Genomic DNA, 19,572 nt, shown 5'->3' on the forward strand with positions numbered 1-19,572 from the left:
TAATGATTTAAAATGCAGAGAATACTCTTTGTAAAATCAAGCTGTTGTGTTCTTTCATTGGAAGCAGTGCTGCAAAACAGTAATGATTTAAAATGCAGGGAATACTCTTTGTAAAATCAAGCTGTGTTCTTTCATTAGAAGCAGTGTTGCAAAACAGTAATGATTTAAAATGCAGGGAATACTCTTTGTAAAATCAAGCTGTTGTGTTCTTACATTAGAAGCAGTGCTTCAAAACAGTAATGATTTAAAATGCAGAGAATACTCTTTGTAAAATCAAGCTGTTGTGTTCTTTCATTAGAAGCAGTGCTGCAAAACAGTAATGATTTAAAATGCAGAGAATACTCTTTGTAAAATCAAGCTGTTGTGTTCTTTCATTGGAAGCAGTGCTGCAAAACAGTAATGATTTAAAATGCAGGGAATACTCTTTGTAAAATCAAGCTGTGTTCTTTCATTAGAAGCAGTGTTGCAAAACAGTAATGATTTAAAATGCAGGGAATACTCTTTGTAAAATCAAGCTGTTGTGTTCTTACATTAGAAGCAGTGCTTCAAAACAGTAATGATTTAAAATGCAGAGAATACTCTTTGTAAAATCAAGCTGTTGTGTTCTTTCATTAGAAGCAGTGCTGCAAAACAGTAATGATTTAAAATGCAGAGAATACTCTTTGTAAAATCAAGCTGTTGTGTTCTTTCATTGGAAGCAGTGCTGCAAAACAGTAATGATTTAAAATGCAGAGAATACTCTTTGTAAAATCAAGCTGTTGTGTTCTTTCATTAGAAGCAGTGCTGCAAAACAGTAATGATTTAAAATGCAGGGAATACTCTTTGTAAAATCAAGCTGTTGTGTTCTTTCATTAGAAGCAGTGCTGCAAAACAGTAATGATTTAAAATGCAGGGAATACTCTTTGTATGCTGCTTCCTTATCAACAACCTAAAACTTTTAGTTATGTAATCACCATAACTTCAGATGTTTGGGATCCATCTCGCCTACATTCTGCACTGATGGGTTCGGAGCCGATCCCTCGGCTCCGACTCGGCACGCTTATGCTATAGAGCGAGGCCTCTTATTGGCTGAGCTATCTTTATCCCAGGATGCACCACCACTAATCCCCCAGATCTTGTTTGTCCGCATTCATGCACACATGCACAACTAGATTATATAACATTGTTAGATTTTTCAAGATGAAACAACAGGATTCGGACCTTCTGATATCCTCTGATCTCCAAGGAAGGGGGAAGGAGGGTGGGTTATTAGGAATGTAGGCGAGATGGATCCCAAACATCTGAAGTTATGGTGAGTACATAACTAAAAGATGTTATGTGATCCTAACTCGCCTACATTCTGCACTGATGGGACAGCGTCCCTAGCACCTAAATCCCGGGTGGCTCATTGGAAAACACTCCTGAGCACTGTGGAACCAAATGAAGCTCGTCCTCTAGATGCCACATCTAATTTGTAGTGGGAAATGAAGGTGTGCGGGGAAGACCATGTAGCCGCAGCACAAATGTCACTAATAGCAAGCTTAGAATGAAATGCTATCGAAGCCATAGCCCTTGTAGAATGAGCCTTGACAGAGGTGGTAAGCTCTTTTTTAGAATAAAAATAAGCTTGAGTAATACAGTCCCTGATCCATTTGGCAATAGTGACCTTTGTGACAGCTTTGCCCAATCTGTTATCTGCAAAGGATACAAACAACTGATCTGTTTTCCTTGTTTGTTTGGTCCTGTCTAAATAAAAACGTAACTGTCTGTGGACATCTAGTGTGTGGAATATGAACTCCGCTTTGTTAGAGTATTTTGGGAAAAAAACTGGAAGCTCTAACGATTGTTGTAAGCAGAAACTAGAACAAATTTTAGGGACAAAGGAAGGATTTGGCCTGAGGGACTCTGTCTTTGTGAAAAACCAAGTACGGGGGTTTTACAGACAAAGCTTGAAGCTCTGATACTCTTCTGGCAGAAGTAATCGCCACCAGAAAGGCTGTCTTCCATGATAAGAACTTTACATCACATGTAGCTGCCGGTTCAAAGGGGTAAGAAGTCAAGGCATGTAACACTATATCGAGATCCCATGGAGGTGCAGGATGAGAAATCGGAGGTCTTAATAGAGCAGCACCTTTCAAGAAGGTTTTACACAATCTGTTGCTCATTAAAGGTGGGTCCATGGATTCAAGAAAATTAGAGATTGCTGCCAATTGTACCTTGATGGTAGAAACTGAAGAGCCTTGATTGAAAAGAGAAGTCAAAAATTTTAGTACCTCTGCTACGGGAATAGAAATGGGGTCCAGGCCCCAGAGTTGAGCCCAAATAGCAAATCTTTTCCATTTGCTAGAATACAGTTTCTTTGTAGCAGACTTATGGGCCGAAGATAATATGTGTACAACATCTGGATCCAATGTATGACTCCTGACTATCGTCGGAAGAGGAGGAGCCAAGCCGTCAATTTTAAGGTGTGTAGGGACTGGTGGAATAGTCCCGACTGGTGAACAAGTAGGTCTGGGATCTGATCCAGGAACCATGGACCTTCCAGAGCATGTCTCCGAAGATAGGGGAACCACACTTGATGAGGCCAGTAAGGAGCAATTAAGATCATTTTGCTCCCCAAGAGAGATGCCTTTTGAATCACCCTGGGAAGGAGAGGAACTGGAGGGAAGGCATAAAGCAAGCCGGTGGGCCAAGGATGGACTAATGCGTCCATGGGGCTCTTCCCCGGAGCCGGGGTTAGGGAGAAGAACTCTTTGCACTTTGCATTCAGAGGAGTCGCGAAGAGATCGCAACACGGAACTCCCCATTTGCTGAAAATCTGACTTGCCACTGTTATATTCAGTGACCATTCGTGAGGAGAGAGGATGGTTCTGCTCAATCTGTCGGCTATCACATTGGACTTGCCCGGTATGTGAGTAGCCACTAGGAAGCGTTTGGTCGAGACTGCCCATTCCCAAACTCTCATGGCTTCTCTGCAAAGAGGATAGGTTCTGGTCCCTCCCTGTTTGTTCAGGTACCAGACAACTGACATGTTGTCTGAGTGAACAGCAATTACGCCCTGAGGGAGATAATCATGAAGGGCTTGAAGGGACAGAAGCACTGCCCTCATTTCTAAGACGTTGATATGAAGCAAAGTCTCTTCCGAGTGCCATTTGCCTTGGACTGACCTGCCCAGGGAATGCCCCCCCCACCCCGTCTGGGAGGCGTCCGTGGTCAAAATGGCCGCCGGAGGGGGTAGAACAAAGGGTCATCCCTGATCCAAGTTGGAGGGCACTAGCCACCAGCGAAGGTCCCGTTTGCAAGATTCCGTGATCCATATGAGGTGACTGAGAGGGAGTTCCTGGAAGGACCACTGAGCTGAAAGAAGCCACTGAAGAATTCTCATGTGTAACCTTGCCAGGGGAACTAGAAGAACAGTGGCGGACATGGATCCTAATAGCTGCAGGACCATTCTGGCTGGGGCTTTGGATCTGGGAAGTAAGGCTCGAACTTGAGCCTGTATGGTTAGTATCCTGTCTGTAGGTAGATAGACCCGCATTTGGTTTGAGTCTATCTCTACCCCTATGAATCTTATGCGTTGAGATGGCAGCAACACAGACTTTAGCCAATTGAAGGTGATTCCAAGGGAATTGCCCAGTGATATAGTGGCTTGTAGGCTCTGCAATAGTAGATGCTTGGAGGTGGCAGTTAGGAGCCAGTCGTCTAGATACGGAAACACCTGGAATCCTAGACTTCTCAGGTGAGCAGTCACGGCCGCCAAACATTTGGTGAACACCCTGGGGGCTGTGGTGAGACCAAAGGGCAGCGCACGGAACTGAAAATGACTGCCTCCTAGGCTGAAGCGCAGATGTCTCCTGGACGCTTGATGTATCATGATATGGTAATAAGCGCCCTTGAGATCTATGGAGCACATCCAAACACCCTTCTCCAGCAATGGGAGAATGGTTTGTAGGGTGACCATTCGGAACTTGGACTTTCTGACTGAACGGTTTAGGATGCTGAAGTCCAAGATGGGCCTCAAGTCCCCGGTCTTTTTTGGCACCAAAAAGAATCTTGAGTAAGTCCCTAATCCGATCTGGTCTGCGGGACCGGTTGGATGACTCCTTTTTGCAGCAGCTTTGAAACTTCTGAGGCTGCGATATCCCGTTGACTGGGTGGCGGGTCCGGGATTTTTCTGGGCTGAGGGGGGGGGGATGAGAGAATGGGATGGAGTAACCTCCGACTATAATCCGAAGCACCCATCGGTCCTGAGTGATACCTTCCCAGGCCTTTAGGTGCTTCGAGAAAAGACCCCCGACTGGCTCCGGAGCTGCACAGCCGGGCAATCCCTCAGGGACTATGGAAGGCTGAAGAGCCACGAAAGGACTCGCGGTCTTCAGTGTTGCGAGGGCCTCTGCTGCCTCTGGGACGGCGTCTTCTGGTAGAATTTCCCCCTCCTCTGCCTCTGGAAGGGGAATCCTCCTGCTGAGAGGGGTAAGGCTTCTGAGATCTACGGAACCACATTTTCCCTCCTCTTTTAGCCTTGGGATAAGGCCGAAAGGGAGTGGAAAATCATGCCCCTACGGCAGTCAGAGTCTTACCCTCCTGTTCACAGCGGGTTAGTGTGTCCTTTACCTTGGGTCCAAACAGGGAGGACCCATCGAAGGGGGCGTCGGCAAAGGAAGACTTAAAGGCCTCCGCGAAATAACACAGGCGGAGCCAGGCTTGTCTCCGTAGAGCAATGCCTGTACCCGCCGCTCTACTCGCCCCTTCGGCCGCATAAGAAATGAGCCTCATGGACGAGTTTGAAATGGACGACATTGTAGCCAGCTGAGAGCCAATCGTCTGGGCCAGCTCCTCAGGCAGGTTACCCAAGAGGGTATCGGATAGCTCCTTAATCAGATCCCTCTGAAATCTGGTAAAGTGTGTAAGGTAGTTCAAGGGCCTCAGTGTAAAGGCTGCTGAACTGAGGGTGCGCTTTCCGTACCGATCCATGCTCCTAGACTCCTTGTTAGGAGGATGGACGGACATCGAAGCCTCTGCTACATCTTGCTGGGTAGCAGATGCCACCACCAAAGCATCTACAGCCACACCTTTTGTTAGGAACTCTTTTTCAGGGGGCGCCGAAAGGAACTTATTCGGACGAGCAGGCACCGGTTCCACAGAGTCTGGGTGTTCCCACGCCCTTCGACAGATCAAATCCAAGAGCTCATCAAGGGCGGAGACACCCAGGAGGCGGAGGGCTGAGCCCCGAAGGCCTTCAGGAACACCGACTCATCAGCAGAGGGAGGTTTGGACTGCCAGCCACCTCGTTGTTTTAGGGCTTCAAGGATGTCTGCAAAGGAGACATCATCCGAGGACGACTTAGGGGACCCCTCTGCATCATCGAGATCAGTGTCGGATGTTAGAGACTCATCAGGGGAGTCAACGTGCTTCCTCTTGCACGATCTTTTCCTGGGGGGTTCTTCCGAAGAGGCTTCAGAAGGACCTCCAGGAGGGGGAGAAACCCCAGCGGGGGTAACCTGAGGCCCCGGTGCTCCGCTGTCTAAGGACAGGGGGACTGCCAACGACCCAGTTTCCGTATGCAGGGAAGGAGCTGGGGAAACCGTGGAGGTAGCCAAGGAAGATTTGGCTAATGCACTCCTCATAGCCCTGAAGGCGGGACCACCAGAATCCTGGGAGGGTCCCACCTCCGTGGCCACGACAGTGGACGGCACTCCCGCCGACGCACCAAGAGGGAGACTTGGGACTGAAAGCATCAATCCCGAAGCCTCCCCCCCAGGGCCGAAGGAAGAAGTCCGTGTACTGAATTCCGACCCAAGAGCCGGAGTTGGAGCAAGGGTCGGGCCCGACCCTAACACCTCCACAGGTTCCACCAGCACCGGCTCCAACGGTGCCGGAGCTGTTGGAGGAGGAACCACAGTAGGGGAGTGGACCATCGGCTCCGAAGCCAAATGGGCTGGAGCCGAAACTAGCTTTTGGAACACCGGAGACTGGAAGAGTCGAAGGAGCACCCTGTCGATGTCCGAATCAGACACCTTGGATGATCTAGAGGATACCGATCGGGCCCAAACCGATTTCTCCATCGGCTCCGAAGGGCTCGGGGACCGGCTCCGAAAGGACTCAACAACTATCGGCTCCGAGGAAGATCTCAAGGAAATTTCCCTCAGTGCCGATAAGGTCTTCGGCTCCGAGGGGGAAGAGTCTGAGCCGGTAACCCTTATCGGCTCCAATATCAGTGGAGCTGATGAGGGTGACCCACCTCTCGATGCCCCAGACCTCGGCTCCGAAACCAGAGGAGTCGAGGCTGGAGGCACCGAGGCAGACCGTTCCGACCTCGGCTCCGAGGTCCGTGGAGCCGATGGAGAAGTCTGCTTAGATTTTTTAGCGGTCGGTTCCGACTGACTGGTCGGAGCCGACACTTTCTTCTTTTTAGAAGGAGACGGAGAGGAAGATAAAGCCTCCTCGAAGGAAGGCTTGATTAATCCCTTGAGGATTAATTTGTTCTTCCTCTCCTGGAGGACTCTTGATGAGAAAGCGTGGCACACACTACACGATTGTTGTAGGTGCTTGGCACCTAAGCAATAGACGCACGAGGAGTGGTCGTCCGTTATGGACATTTTAAAACCACACCTCGTGCACTTCTTAAACCCGGAGGGTTTGTGTTCTTTAGACATAACTGTTTTACCACAGAACCTATCTAAGTGAAAAATACTAAACAAATTTTTTTTTTTTTTTTTTTTAAACACTAAACAGTTAAACAGACAGAGAAAGAGAGTCAAGACCCTCTAACTTAAACGGGTATTTGACCCAAGAAAGAGACACTAGTAGCAAAGCAACAGGGGAAGGCCCCTCTAACTAAAACGGGAAACCTTCCCTGACTAAAAAAATCACGAATTTCTCAACAGAAATTAACCAATCACACTTATATAACAACAATAGCTGTTAAAACAGCTTTTGGGTTCAAAGTAATGAAATATGTGACAGGAAAAAGCCTAAATAAATAGTACTTAGCCCAGCCAAGTTGAGACCACGTCTAAGCTTGTTAGCGGCAAACGAGATCTGGGGGATTAGTGGTGGTGCATCCTGGGATAAAGATAGCTCAGCCAATAAGAGGCCTTGCTCTATAGCATAAGCGTGCCGAGTCGGAGCCAAGGGATCGGCTCCGAACCCATCAGTGCAGAATGTAGGCGAGATAGGATCACAACATCAAGCGTTTTCCCAGCGGAACAGTTACTGAAGTTGTAAAAGCTGCTGAGACACGCTTCTAGAATCTGACAGCTTAAGTCTGAACATCCCTTGTGCTGTGTGCATTCCGTTTGACCAAACAGCTTACATGCCTAGCATGCCAGATAAACAAGTTACGAAAATGGCTTCAGTACCTCACTTTCTAAACTCCTACAGTACCTAATCCTACAGTACCTAACACTGACATTTAATTTCAAGACAGACAGCATCACAGAGTTGTAATTGCTAATGTACATGGGATAAACAGCAACGGCATGGAAATATACAAAGATGGATTATCACCAATAGTCAGGAAGACAAAGAAAATGTGTGTGTGTGTGTGTGTGTGGGGGGGTGGCATTGAACTGATATGAATTTTACTTAACCCAACAAACATTACTAAAATTCTTTCTTCTGCATTTGATAAGTCTGACATGCATTCAATATGACCAGCAAAGAAACCTACCACGGAGCTTAAAGCTGTAAGGAAAGTTGGCTTCATCCTAACAAAAAGCCAAAGACAACTAGAAGAAGAATTTATCTGGGAGATGCCAAGGGTGTTAGTATTTTAACAGTTCAAAATATATTCAGCTCCAGTGGTGATATAATTACCTTTTCACTGAGCTCGGACAAGTCTTGTCTCTGTAGATCACTAGCAAGTTCCTCCAGCTTTTGAGCATTTTCCTTCTGATCCTCTTCAAATCTGCTCTGTGTTTCATTGATCATACGTTCTACTTCATGTCGGATGGCAGTAGATTGCTTAACTGTACTTTCTGGGACAGAGACTGAAGCGTTTACCTTTTCCTCGGCAGCATTTGACTGCTGAAAGTACTTTTTGATACTGTCCACAGCTCCTGGAAGGTAAAACAACAAATACTTTTGAGTCCTCCCATCTGTCAGGTATAGCAGTTTTATTTTCAAAGATACTGATATATAATTATCTTTAGTATACCTTAACAACAAGCATACAATTAAAAGCATGACGCTGCAAAGAAAGCTCAACTTACAAAAGCATTCAGTCCCAAAAGCACAGGAGTCCATCCATACCACTAACTGATTTGTCTTCCTCAAGGACAGGAGGAAAAACTTCACACATCTGCTGCGGAAGAAATACTTTGAGATTAGGAAAACAGGACTCCGCTACAACAAAGTAGATTCAGTTTCTTGCACATCATTTTTTTCTAGAACAATAGCACTTTGGGTAATCATGGAACCCTCTTGTTGTTGTTCTTCTTTCGGCTTTTCCCGGTTAGGGGTTGCCACAGCGGAACTCCGGTCCGCTAATGATTGGCAGTTGATTTTTACGGTGCCAAGGTGCCAGCCCGACACCCAAACTTCAACGAAGGCACGCCCATTCACGCATGTCTTTCGAACAACAGTATGTAATTTCATTAATCTAATTGCTGGAGTTGTTCTCCTCAGGTCTCCACTGAAAACGGGCCATTTTGCTCAGTTGAATTAACCCGGTGTCAAATAAATAAATAGTTACAGGGGACTGAGAGTTGCACAAGGGTTTGTGTGTGTAATTACATATTCTTTTACAATGGATTTATTGAGAAGGGAAAGGCAAAAAGTAAGTTTCATGTCTTTATACTTATTGTTCTGTAATTGCAGGTGTTGAGTTTTAAAGTAAATTATTTTGCAGTTATATAGTGATGGGGATATAGAAATATACAGGATTATGTTTCAACCATGAGTTGCGCAACACTGAAAAAATGCTAAGAAACATCTAGCTCCTGGATGATGGTTAAAGAGAGTTCAATAACTTCTATTAGATCATATGCTGTTATTTGTTCAGGCATTACTTTAGAAGTGTTTATATTATGGTTTAAATGCCCACAACCTAGCCTTACAAATATCTATCATGGTATTATGGTCTCCCATTAATAAAACAGAGGTTTCTAAATCTAGAACGCAAACTTGTCAGCATAATCAATAGTACTGCTGCAGGACACCTGCATTTTACTTTTTGCTCTGTTCATTCAGTAGGTCTTGGAACCAACTTTTGTTAAGAAAGAAATTGCCACAATCAGCACAGGAAGTCAAAAGCTGTGGTGATTTCAAGTTAGAGAGACAAAGGGTTTGTAATCTTCCATTCAGGCAAGAAATATTCTGACTGCGGGCCATTTTAAGCCTAGCCAATTTTCCTTTTGGTGCTTCAGTTTTCCATTTGGTGTTACACTGGCCTTACTCAACACATGGTCGATAATTATATATTTTCCCCTAGTCAAAATAAATGGGATCATACCATAGAAAATTTTAAAGAGCAATCTTTGTCCATTAGTAGTACAGTTGACTGTCTTTGTGTAAATTTTCTGTTTTCCATTGATAGATCCAAGCTGTATTTCAATATTGGCAGGGATAAGCTTTAAATTTACATGGATGGGAAGTCTGTTCTAGAGCAGTGGTATCCTCTATGAGAAATACCTGTCCCTCCAAACCATTCAGTTGATGCTGCAGAACACATTTAGATCCCTTAACTATTTCTGATGAAGTTTGACTTGTAGATGTGCAATAAATCCATCACTGTTGTATTACAGAATGGCCTGTATGCCAAACACAAGTCGTGTCTTAACAGTCTGTAGGATAACAAGTACAGTGACAGGGCTTTTAGTAGGTCCATGTAGGGCATACTTTTCAGGCCCTGTATCATTTTTAGTAAGGCATCTTAGTAGATGTTCCAGTTGTTGCATATATCAGGACAGCAAATGGGACATTATACTCAATGACTGGCCTAATGAGGGCTGAGTAAAGAGGAACAATGACATCCCAACATCTAGACAGAATCCATTTGTTTATAAGTTGTGCAATAGAGAAGGACTTTATTATGACAATGAACATACATTGGTTGAATGCATCTCCCTGCCAGGTGGGCCCCCCCAAGTAAAGTCTGATGCGTCTGTAGTTAGGGTTTGGGTGGCAGGGGGTAGAGTGAATGACAGTCCCTTGTTTTGGTGACATGTCTCTGCCCACCAAAGAAACTCCTGTTATAGGCAGGGAATGAGAGGAATCATTGCTTCCAGGCTGTGACAATGTTGACTCCATAAACTTTTTAGGTACCATTGAAGTTTCCTCATATGCAGTCTCGCATATGGAATTAGTAGAATGCAGGATGCCATGAACCCCAAAGCCTGCAGAATTTGTCTTGCAGATAACTGGGTTTTTGTTGCCATTTGTTTGAAGTATGTTGTCAGTTGCCTTTGTTTGTCTGGCGTGAGGTAAGCCATCTGGGCAGTTGTATTCAAGCTTGCACCCAGGAATCTAATTATTTGAGAGGGTACCAGTTGGGATTTCTTTTCGTTTATGGTGTACCCTAGGCATGTTAGAAGCCTTTTTACAAACGCCAGATGTTGACGAAGAGTGTCCTTGTCCTCTGCTTGAATGAGACAGTCGTCCAAATAAGGATAAATTTGTATGCTTCTTTGTCTGCAGAATGCAATTACTGGTGCCAAGCACTTTGTAAAGACCCTGGGCGCAGTACATAAACCAAAGGGCAGTGCAGAGAATTGGTAATGCAAAAAACCTGCTTTGAAGCGGAGGTATCTTCTGCATGATTCCCTTATTGGGATATGCAGGTATGCCTCTTTTAAGTCTAGAGTTACTAACCAAGCATTCCTGCCTAGCATAGGCAGTAGCTGTTGTAAAGTTAGCATTGTGAATTTTGGAATGTCCAGGAACATGTCCAGAATCGATAAGTCCAGTATTGGACTCCATGAATTGTCTTTTCTGGGTACCAGGAAAAGTCTTGAATAAAAACCTTGTCATTTTTCCTTTTCTGGTACCGGTTGAATAGCCCCCATATCCAAGAGGGACCTGACTTGTTTCTGGGCCTCTGCCTACTGGTTTTGTGGCAGATCCGGCCATCCATTTGGAATTGGCAAAGTATGGAAACGAAATCTGTACCCCTGGGATACTATGTTTAATACTCACTTGTCCTGGGTAATTAACTGCCAATTTTGAGCATGAAGTACTAGTTTTCCCCCCAGGGGGCTGCCAAAAGATAAGTGCTTGGTGATGGTAGAGGAAAGTCATTGAGACTGCTTACTGTACGGTTGTGCTTTGTTTTCTCCAAATCTGGAGGTGGAGGCACCCCATTGCTTTGACCTATAAGAACCCTGTGATTGGTATCTGGAAACTTTTGAGCACCTGGATTTGCCCTGAGTGGCTCTGTTGGACACAGAAAGGACCAATTTTTAGTAGGCCAGTGCCTACTGAACCTGGGTGGCTGTACTGTCAAGAAATCTTTTACAGTTTGCATAGATTTAGCTTTGTCTTCCATTTTCTTTAAAACCTCTTCTGCCTTATTACCAAACAGAGTATCATGCTGCAAAGGGGCATCCAACAATTTAGCTTTGACATGATCAGGCAGATTTTGCTCCTTGAGCCAGACATGCCTTCTAATCACAGATCAAGTAACATCAGCCCTACAAGAGGCCTCCAAGGAATCAAAACCACATAGCAAAGTATGCTTTCCAACCTGTTCTGCTGAATGCAACAATTCCTGTAACTCTTTATTTTCCACACAATCAGAAATCAACATCATTTTCTATTTCAGTAAACCCATAACATGCTGTTGATATTTAAGCATATGAAACTGGCAGTTTAAAGCCCTGATTGCCAAGGTTGCAGACGTATAAACCTTCTTACCCCATCTATCCAGCGCCCTGGAATCTCTATAAGAAGGGGTAGGATTTTTGGCTGTAGAGGCCTTTACACCCTTGGAACCCTGAGAAATAGTCTCAGGATCAGCAGCAGGATTTTTGAAAAGAAATTTGTGGGAGTCAGGAACCCTGTAATATCTGTCTGGCTTACTAGGAGCCGGAGGCAGGGAATCAGGAGCCATGCTTGATTCCGAGAACACATCATTAACAATGTCTAATACAGGAGGTATTGCCAAAGGCCTATGCTGAGGAAGAAGAAGGAAATCCCTAAGCCTCTTTTTTGATTCAGAGAAGTTTTGACTCTCCCAGTGCAAATGTTCCCTTAAAGTATGCAAAGTCTCTCCAAAAGAGTAATCCTCAGGAGGAGATGCAGATGGGATAGATTCCTCTGCACCAGAATCCTTATAGGGTGGAATAGAAAATTCCTGATCAGAAGAGGAATCAGAAGAAATGGAAACCTGATCTGAAGATTCATAATCAGTGCCTTGCCTAGGCCTCTTAGCGGGGGGGGGGGGTTGGGAACCCCTGATCAAGGTAATTAAATCCTCAACCATTTTGATCATCTATTTTTTAGGCATAGGGGCCTGAGCAAGTGGCTCATGCATCGGTTTTTTAGACACAGAAGTTGTTTTTGACCTTGTTTTTGTTGCTGGTGTCGGTTTAATATAAAAATGTTGAAGCCTGAAAACACCCTCAGAAGCCGGTGCCTGTTCAGCGGCTCCGGACCCATCCAAGGGAGAGACATCTGCGGGTTCAATACTCTGAGAATCTCGTGGCAGGGGGGGGGGGTTGGGAACCCCTGATCAAGGTAATTAAATCCTCAACCATTTTGATCATCTATTTTTTAGGCATAGGGGCCTGAGCAAGTGGCTCATGCATCGGTTTTTTAGACACAGAAGTTGTTTTTGACCTTGTTTTTGTTGCTGGTGTCGGTTTAATATAAAAATGTTGAAGCCTGAAAACACCCTCAGAAGCCGGTGCCTGTTCAGCGGCTCCGGACCCATCCAAGGGAGAGACATCTGTGGGTTCAATACTCTGAGAATCTCGCGGCGGGGGGGGGGGTTGGGAACCCCTGATCAAGGTAATTAAATCCTCAACCATTTTGATCATCTATTTTTTAGGCATAGGGGCCTGAGCAAGTGGCTCATGCATCGGTTTTTTAGACACAGAAGTTGTTTTTGACCTTGTTTTTGTTGCTGGTGTCGGTTTAATATAAAAATGTTGAAGCCTGAAAACACCCTCAGAAGCCGGTGCCTGTTCAGCGGCTCCGGACCCATCCAAGGGAGAGACATCTGCGGGTTCAATACTCTGCGAATCTCGCGGCATACCGGACTCCGAATGGGTCTCTGTAGAGGCCTGCGACTCAAAAGTAGCGGGTATCAGGGGCTGCGAAAGCACCTCACTGAGTACTGGCGAACCAGTGACTGGCTTAGGAGAAGCTTCGTCATCAGTTTTGGACCTCGACTGTCTGTCTCTGTCTTTTTCTTTGCGTTTTTTATGAACTCCGGTAGTCAGATTGCTAACTGATGACATTTCAGGATAATTAAATCTTGAACCAAAATATTTAGAAGCAAAAATATACCGACGCTTAATAGCGCATTGGTTAAATCTAGCACAAAACCGACAGCAAGGCATGTTGTGATCAGGGTCTAGGCAAGGAATACAGTACAAATGAAAATCCTTATGAGGTATTTGCTTCCCACAAGTAATGCAATTATTAACTTTTACTGACATTGGTAAGGAGCAAGAAAAAGTTTCCCCAATGGGGTACTTAGCTTTAGTTAGAAGACTTTGGTTCTGAAACTTGAATACGAAAATTTCAGGAGTCGGCCAACCTGCACTTGCAAACTGCTTCTGCTTCGGGCACTGCGCGGCAAGAAAGACTGAATAAAATGGTGTCGGCTGCATGTTTTATACCCCTGACGACCTGATGTCATGGAAGAGTAGACAGCAACCGACGCAGGACCCAAGACTTTGTTATTCAGGTTGACTGAGGGCAACCTGCCAGCAGATTACCCAAATGTAATGACTGCAACAGTGAAACATGAAGAACATCTTAAGTCACTGTCCACATAAGTTTCCAAAAAAAAAACAACTGGTTCAGCTCTTAGGGATGTATTGTCAACGAGGCAGCTGCCAGGGGGTAGATGACTTCCCAGATGAAGATTTTGGCACCAGTTACTTATCTGGGCCAAACTTCCTGAAAAATGGTCAAGTCATGTGGTGATTCAATGACTGCTCCCAGCTTGCAGTCATCTGCAAACTTAGGCAGCCAGAAAGTACAGTTGTGTACACTTACCATAAATGTAGATGTTCGAGTGTATTCACTGTTGCAGTCATCACACTTGGGTTATCTGCCTGCAGGTAGCCCTCAGTCGGCCCGAATACCAGAGACTTAGTATTTCTGTGTTGGTTGCTGTCACTCCAGGACTGACATCAGGTCGTCAGGGGTATAAATACAGGCAGGTGATGCCATTACATCAGTTTTTCTTGCCCCAAATGTCAGGAGCCACCCAATAGGGAGCTAAGGAATGGTGGGAAAATCACCACCAGTAAAAAGTAAATACCAATACCAATGCCCCTGTAGGGGGTGAGTAACAGACACAGACAGGAAAGAGAGAGAGAGAGAGAGAGAAGGGGGCTGGAGGGAGGGAAACCAGGACTGCAACAGTGATACACTTGAACATCTACATTTATGCTACGTGTACACAACTGTACTATGTTCTTAGTGTTTCACTGTTGCAGTCATCACACTTTGGTTGATTCCCAAAGCTGAAGAAAGGGTGGAGGCAGTCAAGAAGAGTTGGGGGTGGCTAGTATCCCCAGCAGGACTGCTGTTGCAAAACCCGCCCTGGATTTGGAAAAGATAGGCAGGTGGTAATACTTGGTGAAGGTGTGTACAGAACTCCAGGTAGCAGCTTCCAGAATGTCCCTAGTAGGGACTCCCCTGAGGAATGCTGTAGAGGTAGAAGTTTCCCTAGTGGAATGTGTTTTGACTCCCAGAGGGGTTGGTTTCCCATGGTGTTTGTAGCAGAAATGGATACAGTGTGCTATCCATTTGGAAATTGTTTGTTTTGAAATGGCCTTGCCCTCTGCCCCTGGTGCAAAACTGAGTAGTAACTGGTCAGATTTCCTGAAGGGCTTAGTCTTATCCAGGTAGAATCTGAGCTGTCTGTGCACGTCCAAGGAGTGCAGGATCCTTTCCCCTTTATTTTGAGGATTAGGGAAGAAGGCTGGCAAGTGGACAGATTGGTTAAGAGCTACACTGGACACCACTTTAGGCATAAAGCAAGGATTAGTCCTGAGGGAGACCCTGTCAGCATGAAAAATAATGAAGGATTCCACAGCCATAAATGCTTGTAGCTCAGACACTCTTCTAGCTGAAGTGATGGCCAGAGAGGAATTTTAACTCTGCTGACATTGCAGGCTCAAAGGGAGGGAGCGTGAGCTTTTCCAGTACAAAGTTAAGGTCCCAAGCAGAGGTGGGTACTCTCCTTGGTGGTCTTAAGTTGTTTGCCCCTCTCAGGAACTATTTGATGAGAGGGTGAGAGAAGAGAAGTGGCTCAGTGTAGTAATGAGCCGAGATGGCAGAGGCATGGGTCTTAATGGAGGAGAAGGATAGGCCTCTGTGGAGTAGATCTGCTAAGTAATCCGAGATTAAAGGTAAGGTGGGCAGTGCTGTGTCCTCTCCTTTAGATTGCATCCAGGAGCAATACCTTTTCCACTTATTAGCACAGGATTTCCTTCTACTGGGTCTTCTGCAGGGGCGGCTCGTGGCACTGCAGCCCCCTCAAAAATAAAAAAAGAAAGAAAAAAAAATGAAAAATAAAAAAAATATTTTTTTAAAATTCGCGGACTTCGCGCATGCGCATAGTCCGAGTCCCGGCTTATCGGTCTATGCGCATGCTCAAGGCAGCCCGGCCGTCCCCATAGGGGGACACAAGGAGCGTCTGTGCACTGTTACAGTGCACAGACCCGCCAGGATTATGGGACGCGTCCGGACTGCAAGAGCAGCAGGGACTCGGGACAGAGCCTTAGGGATCTCGTCGGCGTCGGGAAGGAGCATTGGGATCTCGCGGGTCTTCAGTATTGCACGGGAAGGATGTATGTACGGACGTTAACTCTGGATGTATTCATTCAGGTAAGGTGCCTTTTAATTTACAATGTTTATTTTTATTGAGTTTGTGCTTTTTATTTGTGTATGGTGCTTGAGTTTGTGCTTTTTCTTTTTGTATGGTGCTTGTGCTTTACTGGAGAGTGTGTGTGTGTGTGTGTGTGAAAATGCCCCAGGTGCTTATGGTGGTGTGGTAGGGAATGCCTCAGGCTTGAACCCTGTACCCTGTATGCAGGTGTTAAAGACTTGAGTTCCCTACCCACCACCATTTGTAAAAAAATTTCAGATTTTTACCTCATATTCGATCTGATCTGTTCCTCATAATATCTGTGGTTTGTAAATGTTGCAATGCTTGATATTTGATGGTGTAGTAGTAGCATTGTTGCCTCACAGCTGCAGGTTCTTGGGTTTGATTCTTGGCTGGGGTTCCTTCTTTGTGGGGTCTGTATCTTCTCCCTGTGTTTGTGTGGGTTTGCTTTTGTGCCCTCCCATGTTACAAAGACATGTCTGCATTATTTCTTCCTGGGCCTCTGCTGAAAATTTGTTTATTTGTTCCAAGTCAGACTGTCCTGATTAAAAATGTTAAATAAAATTGATAGGCATTTGAATTTCAGACTTAAGGGTTTCTGAATGTTTAATTCCTTGCGTATTTGATGGTGCAGTGGTAGTATTGTTGCCTCACAGCTATAGGTTTTCTGGTTTGATTCTTGGTTGGGGTGGCTTCTGTGTGGAGTCTGCATCTCCTCCATGTGTTTGTGTGGATTTGCTCTGGTGCCCTGCCATTTTACAAAGACATGTCTGCAGTTTTAATCCCTGCTGAAAATTGGTTTTGTTCTGTCCGCAGTAAAATTGACAGGCATTTGAATTTCAGACTTCAGGTTTCTGAATGTTTAATTCCTTGCATAATTGATGGTGCGGTGGTAGTATTGTTGCCTCACAGCTATAGGTTTTCTGGCTTGATTCTTGGTTGGGGTGGCTTCTGTTTGGAGTCTGCATCTCCTGCCTGTGTTTGTGTGGATTTGCTCTGGTGCCCTGCCATTTTACAAAGATGTGTCTGCAGTTTTAATCCCTGCGTCTCTGCTGAAAATTGTTTTTGTTCTGTCCACAGTAAAATTGACAGGCATTTGAATTTCAGACTTCAGGTTTCTGAATGTTTAACTCCTTGTATAATTGATGGTGCAGTGATAGTATTGTTACCTCACAACTATAGGTTTTCTGGTTTGATTCTTGGTTGGGGTGGCTTCTGTCTGCATCTCCTCCCTGTATTTGTGTGGATTTGCTCTGGTGCCCTGCCATTTTACAAAGACGTGTCTGCAGTATTAATCCCTGCATCTCTGCTGAAAATTGTTCTGTCCGCAGTAAAATTGACAGGCATTTGAATTTCAGACTTCAGGTTTCTGAATGTTTAATTCCTTGCAGATTTGATGGTGCAGTGGTAGTATTGTTGCCTCACAGCTATAGGTTTTCTGGTTTGATTCTTGGTTGGGGTGGCTTCTGTGTGGAGTCTGCATCTCCTCCATGTGTTTGTGTGGATTTGCTCTGGTGCCCTGCCATTTTACAAAGACGTGTCTGCAGTTTTAATCCCTGCTGAAAATTGGTTTTGTTCTTTCCGCAGTAAAATTGACAGGCATTTGAATTTCAGACTTCAGGTTTCTGAATGCTTAATTCCTTGCATAATTGATGGTGCGGTGGTAGTATTGTTGCCTCACAGCTATAGGTTTTCTGGTTTGATTCTTGGTTGGGGTGGCTTCTGTTTGGAGTCTGCATCTCCTGCCTGTGTTTGTGTGGATTTGCTCTGGTGCCCTGCCATTTTACAAAGATGTGTCTGCAGTTTTAATCCCTGCGTCTCTGCTGAAAATTGTTTTGTTCTGTCCGCAGTAAAATTGACAGGCATTTGAATTTCAGACTTCAGGTTTCTGAATGTTTAATTCCTTGTATAATTGATGGTGCAGTGATAGTATTGTTACCTCACAACTATAGGTTTTCTGGTTTGATTCTTGGTTGGGGTGGCTTCTGTCTGCATCTCCTCCCTGTATTTGTGTGGATTTGCTCTGGTGCCCTGCCATTTTGCAAAGACGTGTCTGCAGTATTAATCCCTGCATCTCTGCTGAAAATTGTTTTGTTCTGTCCGCAGTAAAATTGACAGGCATTTGAATTTCAGACTTCAGGTTTCTGAATGTTTAATTCCTTGCAGATTTGATGGTGCAGTGGTAGTATTGTTGCCTCACAGCTATAGGTTTTCTGGTTTGATTCTTGGTTGGGGTGGCTTCTGTGTGAGTCTGCATCTCCTCCATGTGTTTGTGTGGATTTGCTCTGGTGCCCTGCCATTTTACAAAGACGTGTCTGCAGTTTTAATCCCTGCTGAAAATTGGTTTTGTTCTGTCCGCAGTAAAATTGACAGGCATTTGAATTTCAGACTTCAGGTTTCTGAATGTTTAATTCCTTGCATAATTGATGGTGCGGTGGTAGTATTGTTGCCTCACAGCTATAGGTTTTCTGGTTTGATTCTTGGTTGGGGTGGCTTCTGTTTGGAGTCTGCATCTCCTGCCTTTGTTTGTGTGGATTTGCTCTGGTGCCCTGCCATTTTACAAAGATGTGTCTGCAGTTTTAATCCCTCGTCTCTGCTGAAAATTGTTTTGTTCTGTCCGCAGTAAAATTGACAGGCATTTGAATTTCAGACTTCAGGTTTCTGAATGTTTAATTCCTTGTATAATTGATGGTGCAGTGATAGTATTGTTACCTCACAACTATAGGTTTTCTGGTTTGATTCTTGGTTGGGGTGGCTTCTGTCTGCATCTCCTCCCTGTATTTGTGTGGATTTGCTCTGGTGCCCTGCCATTTTGCAAAGACGTGTCTGCAGTATTAATCCCTGCATCTCTGCTGAAAATTGTTTTTGTTCTGTCCGCAGTAAAATTGACAGGCATTTGAATTTCAGACTTCAGGTTTCTGAATGTTTAATTCCTTGCAGATTTGATGGTGCAGTGGTAGTATTGTTGCCTCACAGCTATAGGTTTTCTGGTTTGATTCTTGGTTGGGGTGGCTTCTGTGTGGAGTCTGCATCTCCTCCATGTGTTTGTGTGGATTTGCTCTGGTGCCCTGCCATTTTACAAAGACGTGTCTGCAGTTTTAATCCCTGCTGAAAATTGGTTTTGTTCTGTCCGCAGTAAAATTGACAGGCATTTGAATTTCAGACTTCAGGTTTCTGAATGTTTAATTCCTTGCATAATTGATGGTGCGGTGGTAGTATTGTTGCCTCACAGCTATAGGTTTTCTGGTTTGATTCTTGGTTGGGGTGGCTTCTGTTTGGAGTCTGCATCTCCTGCCTGTGTTTGTGTGGATTTGCTCTGATGCCCTGCCATTTTACAAAGACGTGTCTGCAGTATTAATCCCTCGTCTCTGCTGAAAATTGTTTTGTTCTGTCCGCAGTAGAATTGACCGGCATTTGAATTTCAAACTTCATGTTCTTCAGAATACATAGTAGCACAACCTTTTTTCTAGCAATTTTCTAAGTTTATAAGATGAATATTTTAAATTTGTCCCTATTTTTGGGACTGTATTCCCCTATTATTGGCTTCGTCCAGGTTTTTGTGCTAAGGTTGACAGCTATGGCAA

The 19,572-nt window shown here is 44.8% G+C and overlaps 1 protein-coding gene across 1 annotated transcript in view; it reads right to left on the reverse strand.

The window, feature by feature from the left end:
* Window positions 1-19,572, reverse strand: part of LAMB1 (laminin subunit beta 1) — a 1,172,470-nt gene that overhangs the window by 214,108 nt on the left and 938,790 nt on the right. Inside the window, exon 26 of the mRNA XM_044088561.1 lies at window positions 7,798-8,039. Coding sequence (XP_043944496.1) covers window positions 7,798-8,039 — 242 coding nt within the window. The remainder of the gene's footprint in view (window positions 1-7,797; window positions 8,040-19,572) is intronic.

The sequence above is a fragment of the Protopterus annectens genome, chromosome 11.part0 (genome assembly GCF_019279795.1).
Source record: "Protopterus annectens isolate FY-2018-M chromosome 11.part0, PAN1.0, whole genome shotgun sequence".
Lineage (NCBI taxonomy): Eukaryota > Metazoa > Chordata > Ceratodontiformes > Protopteridae > Protopterus > Protopterus annectens.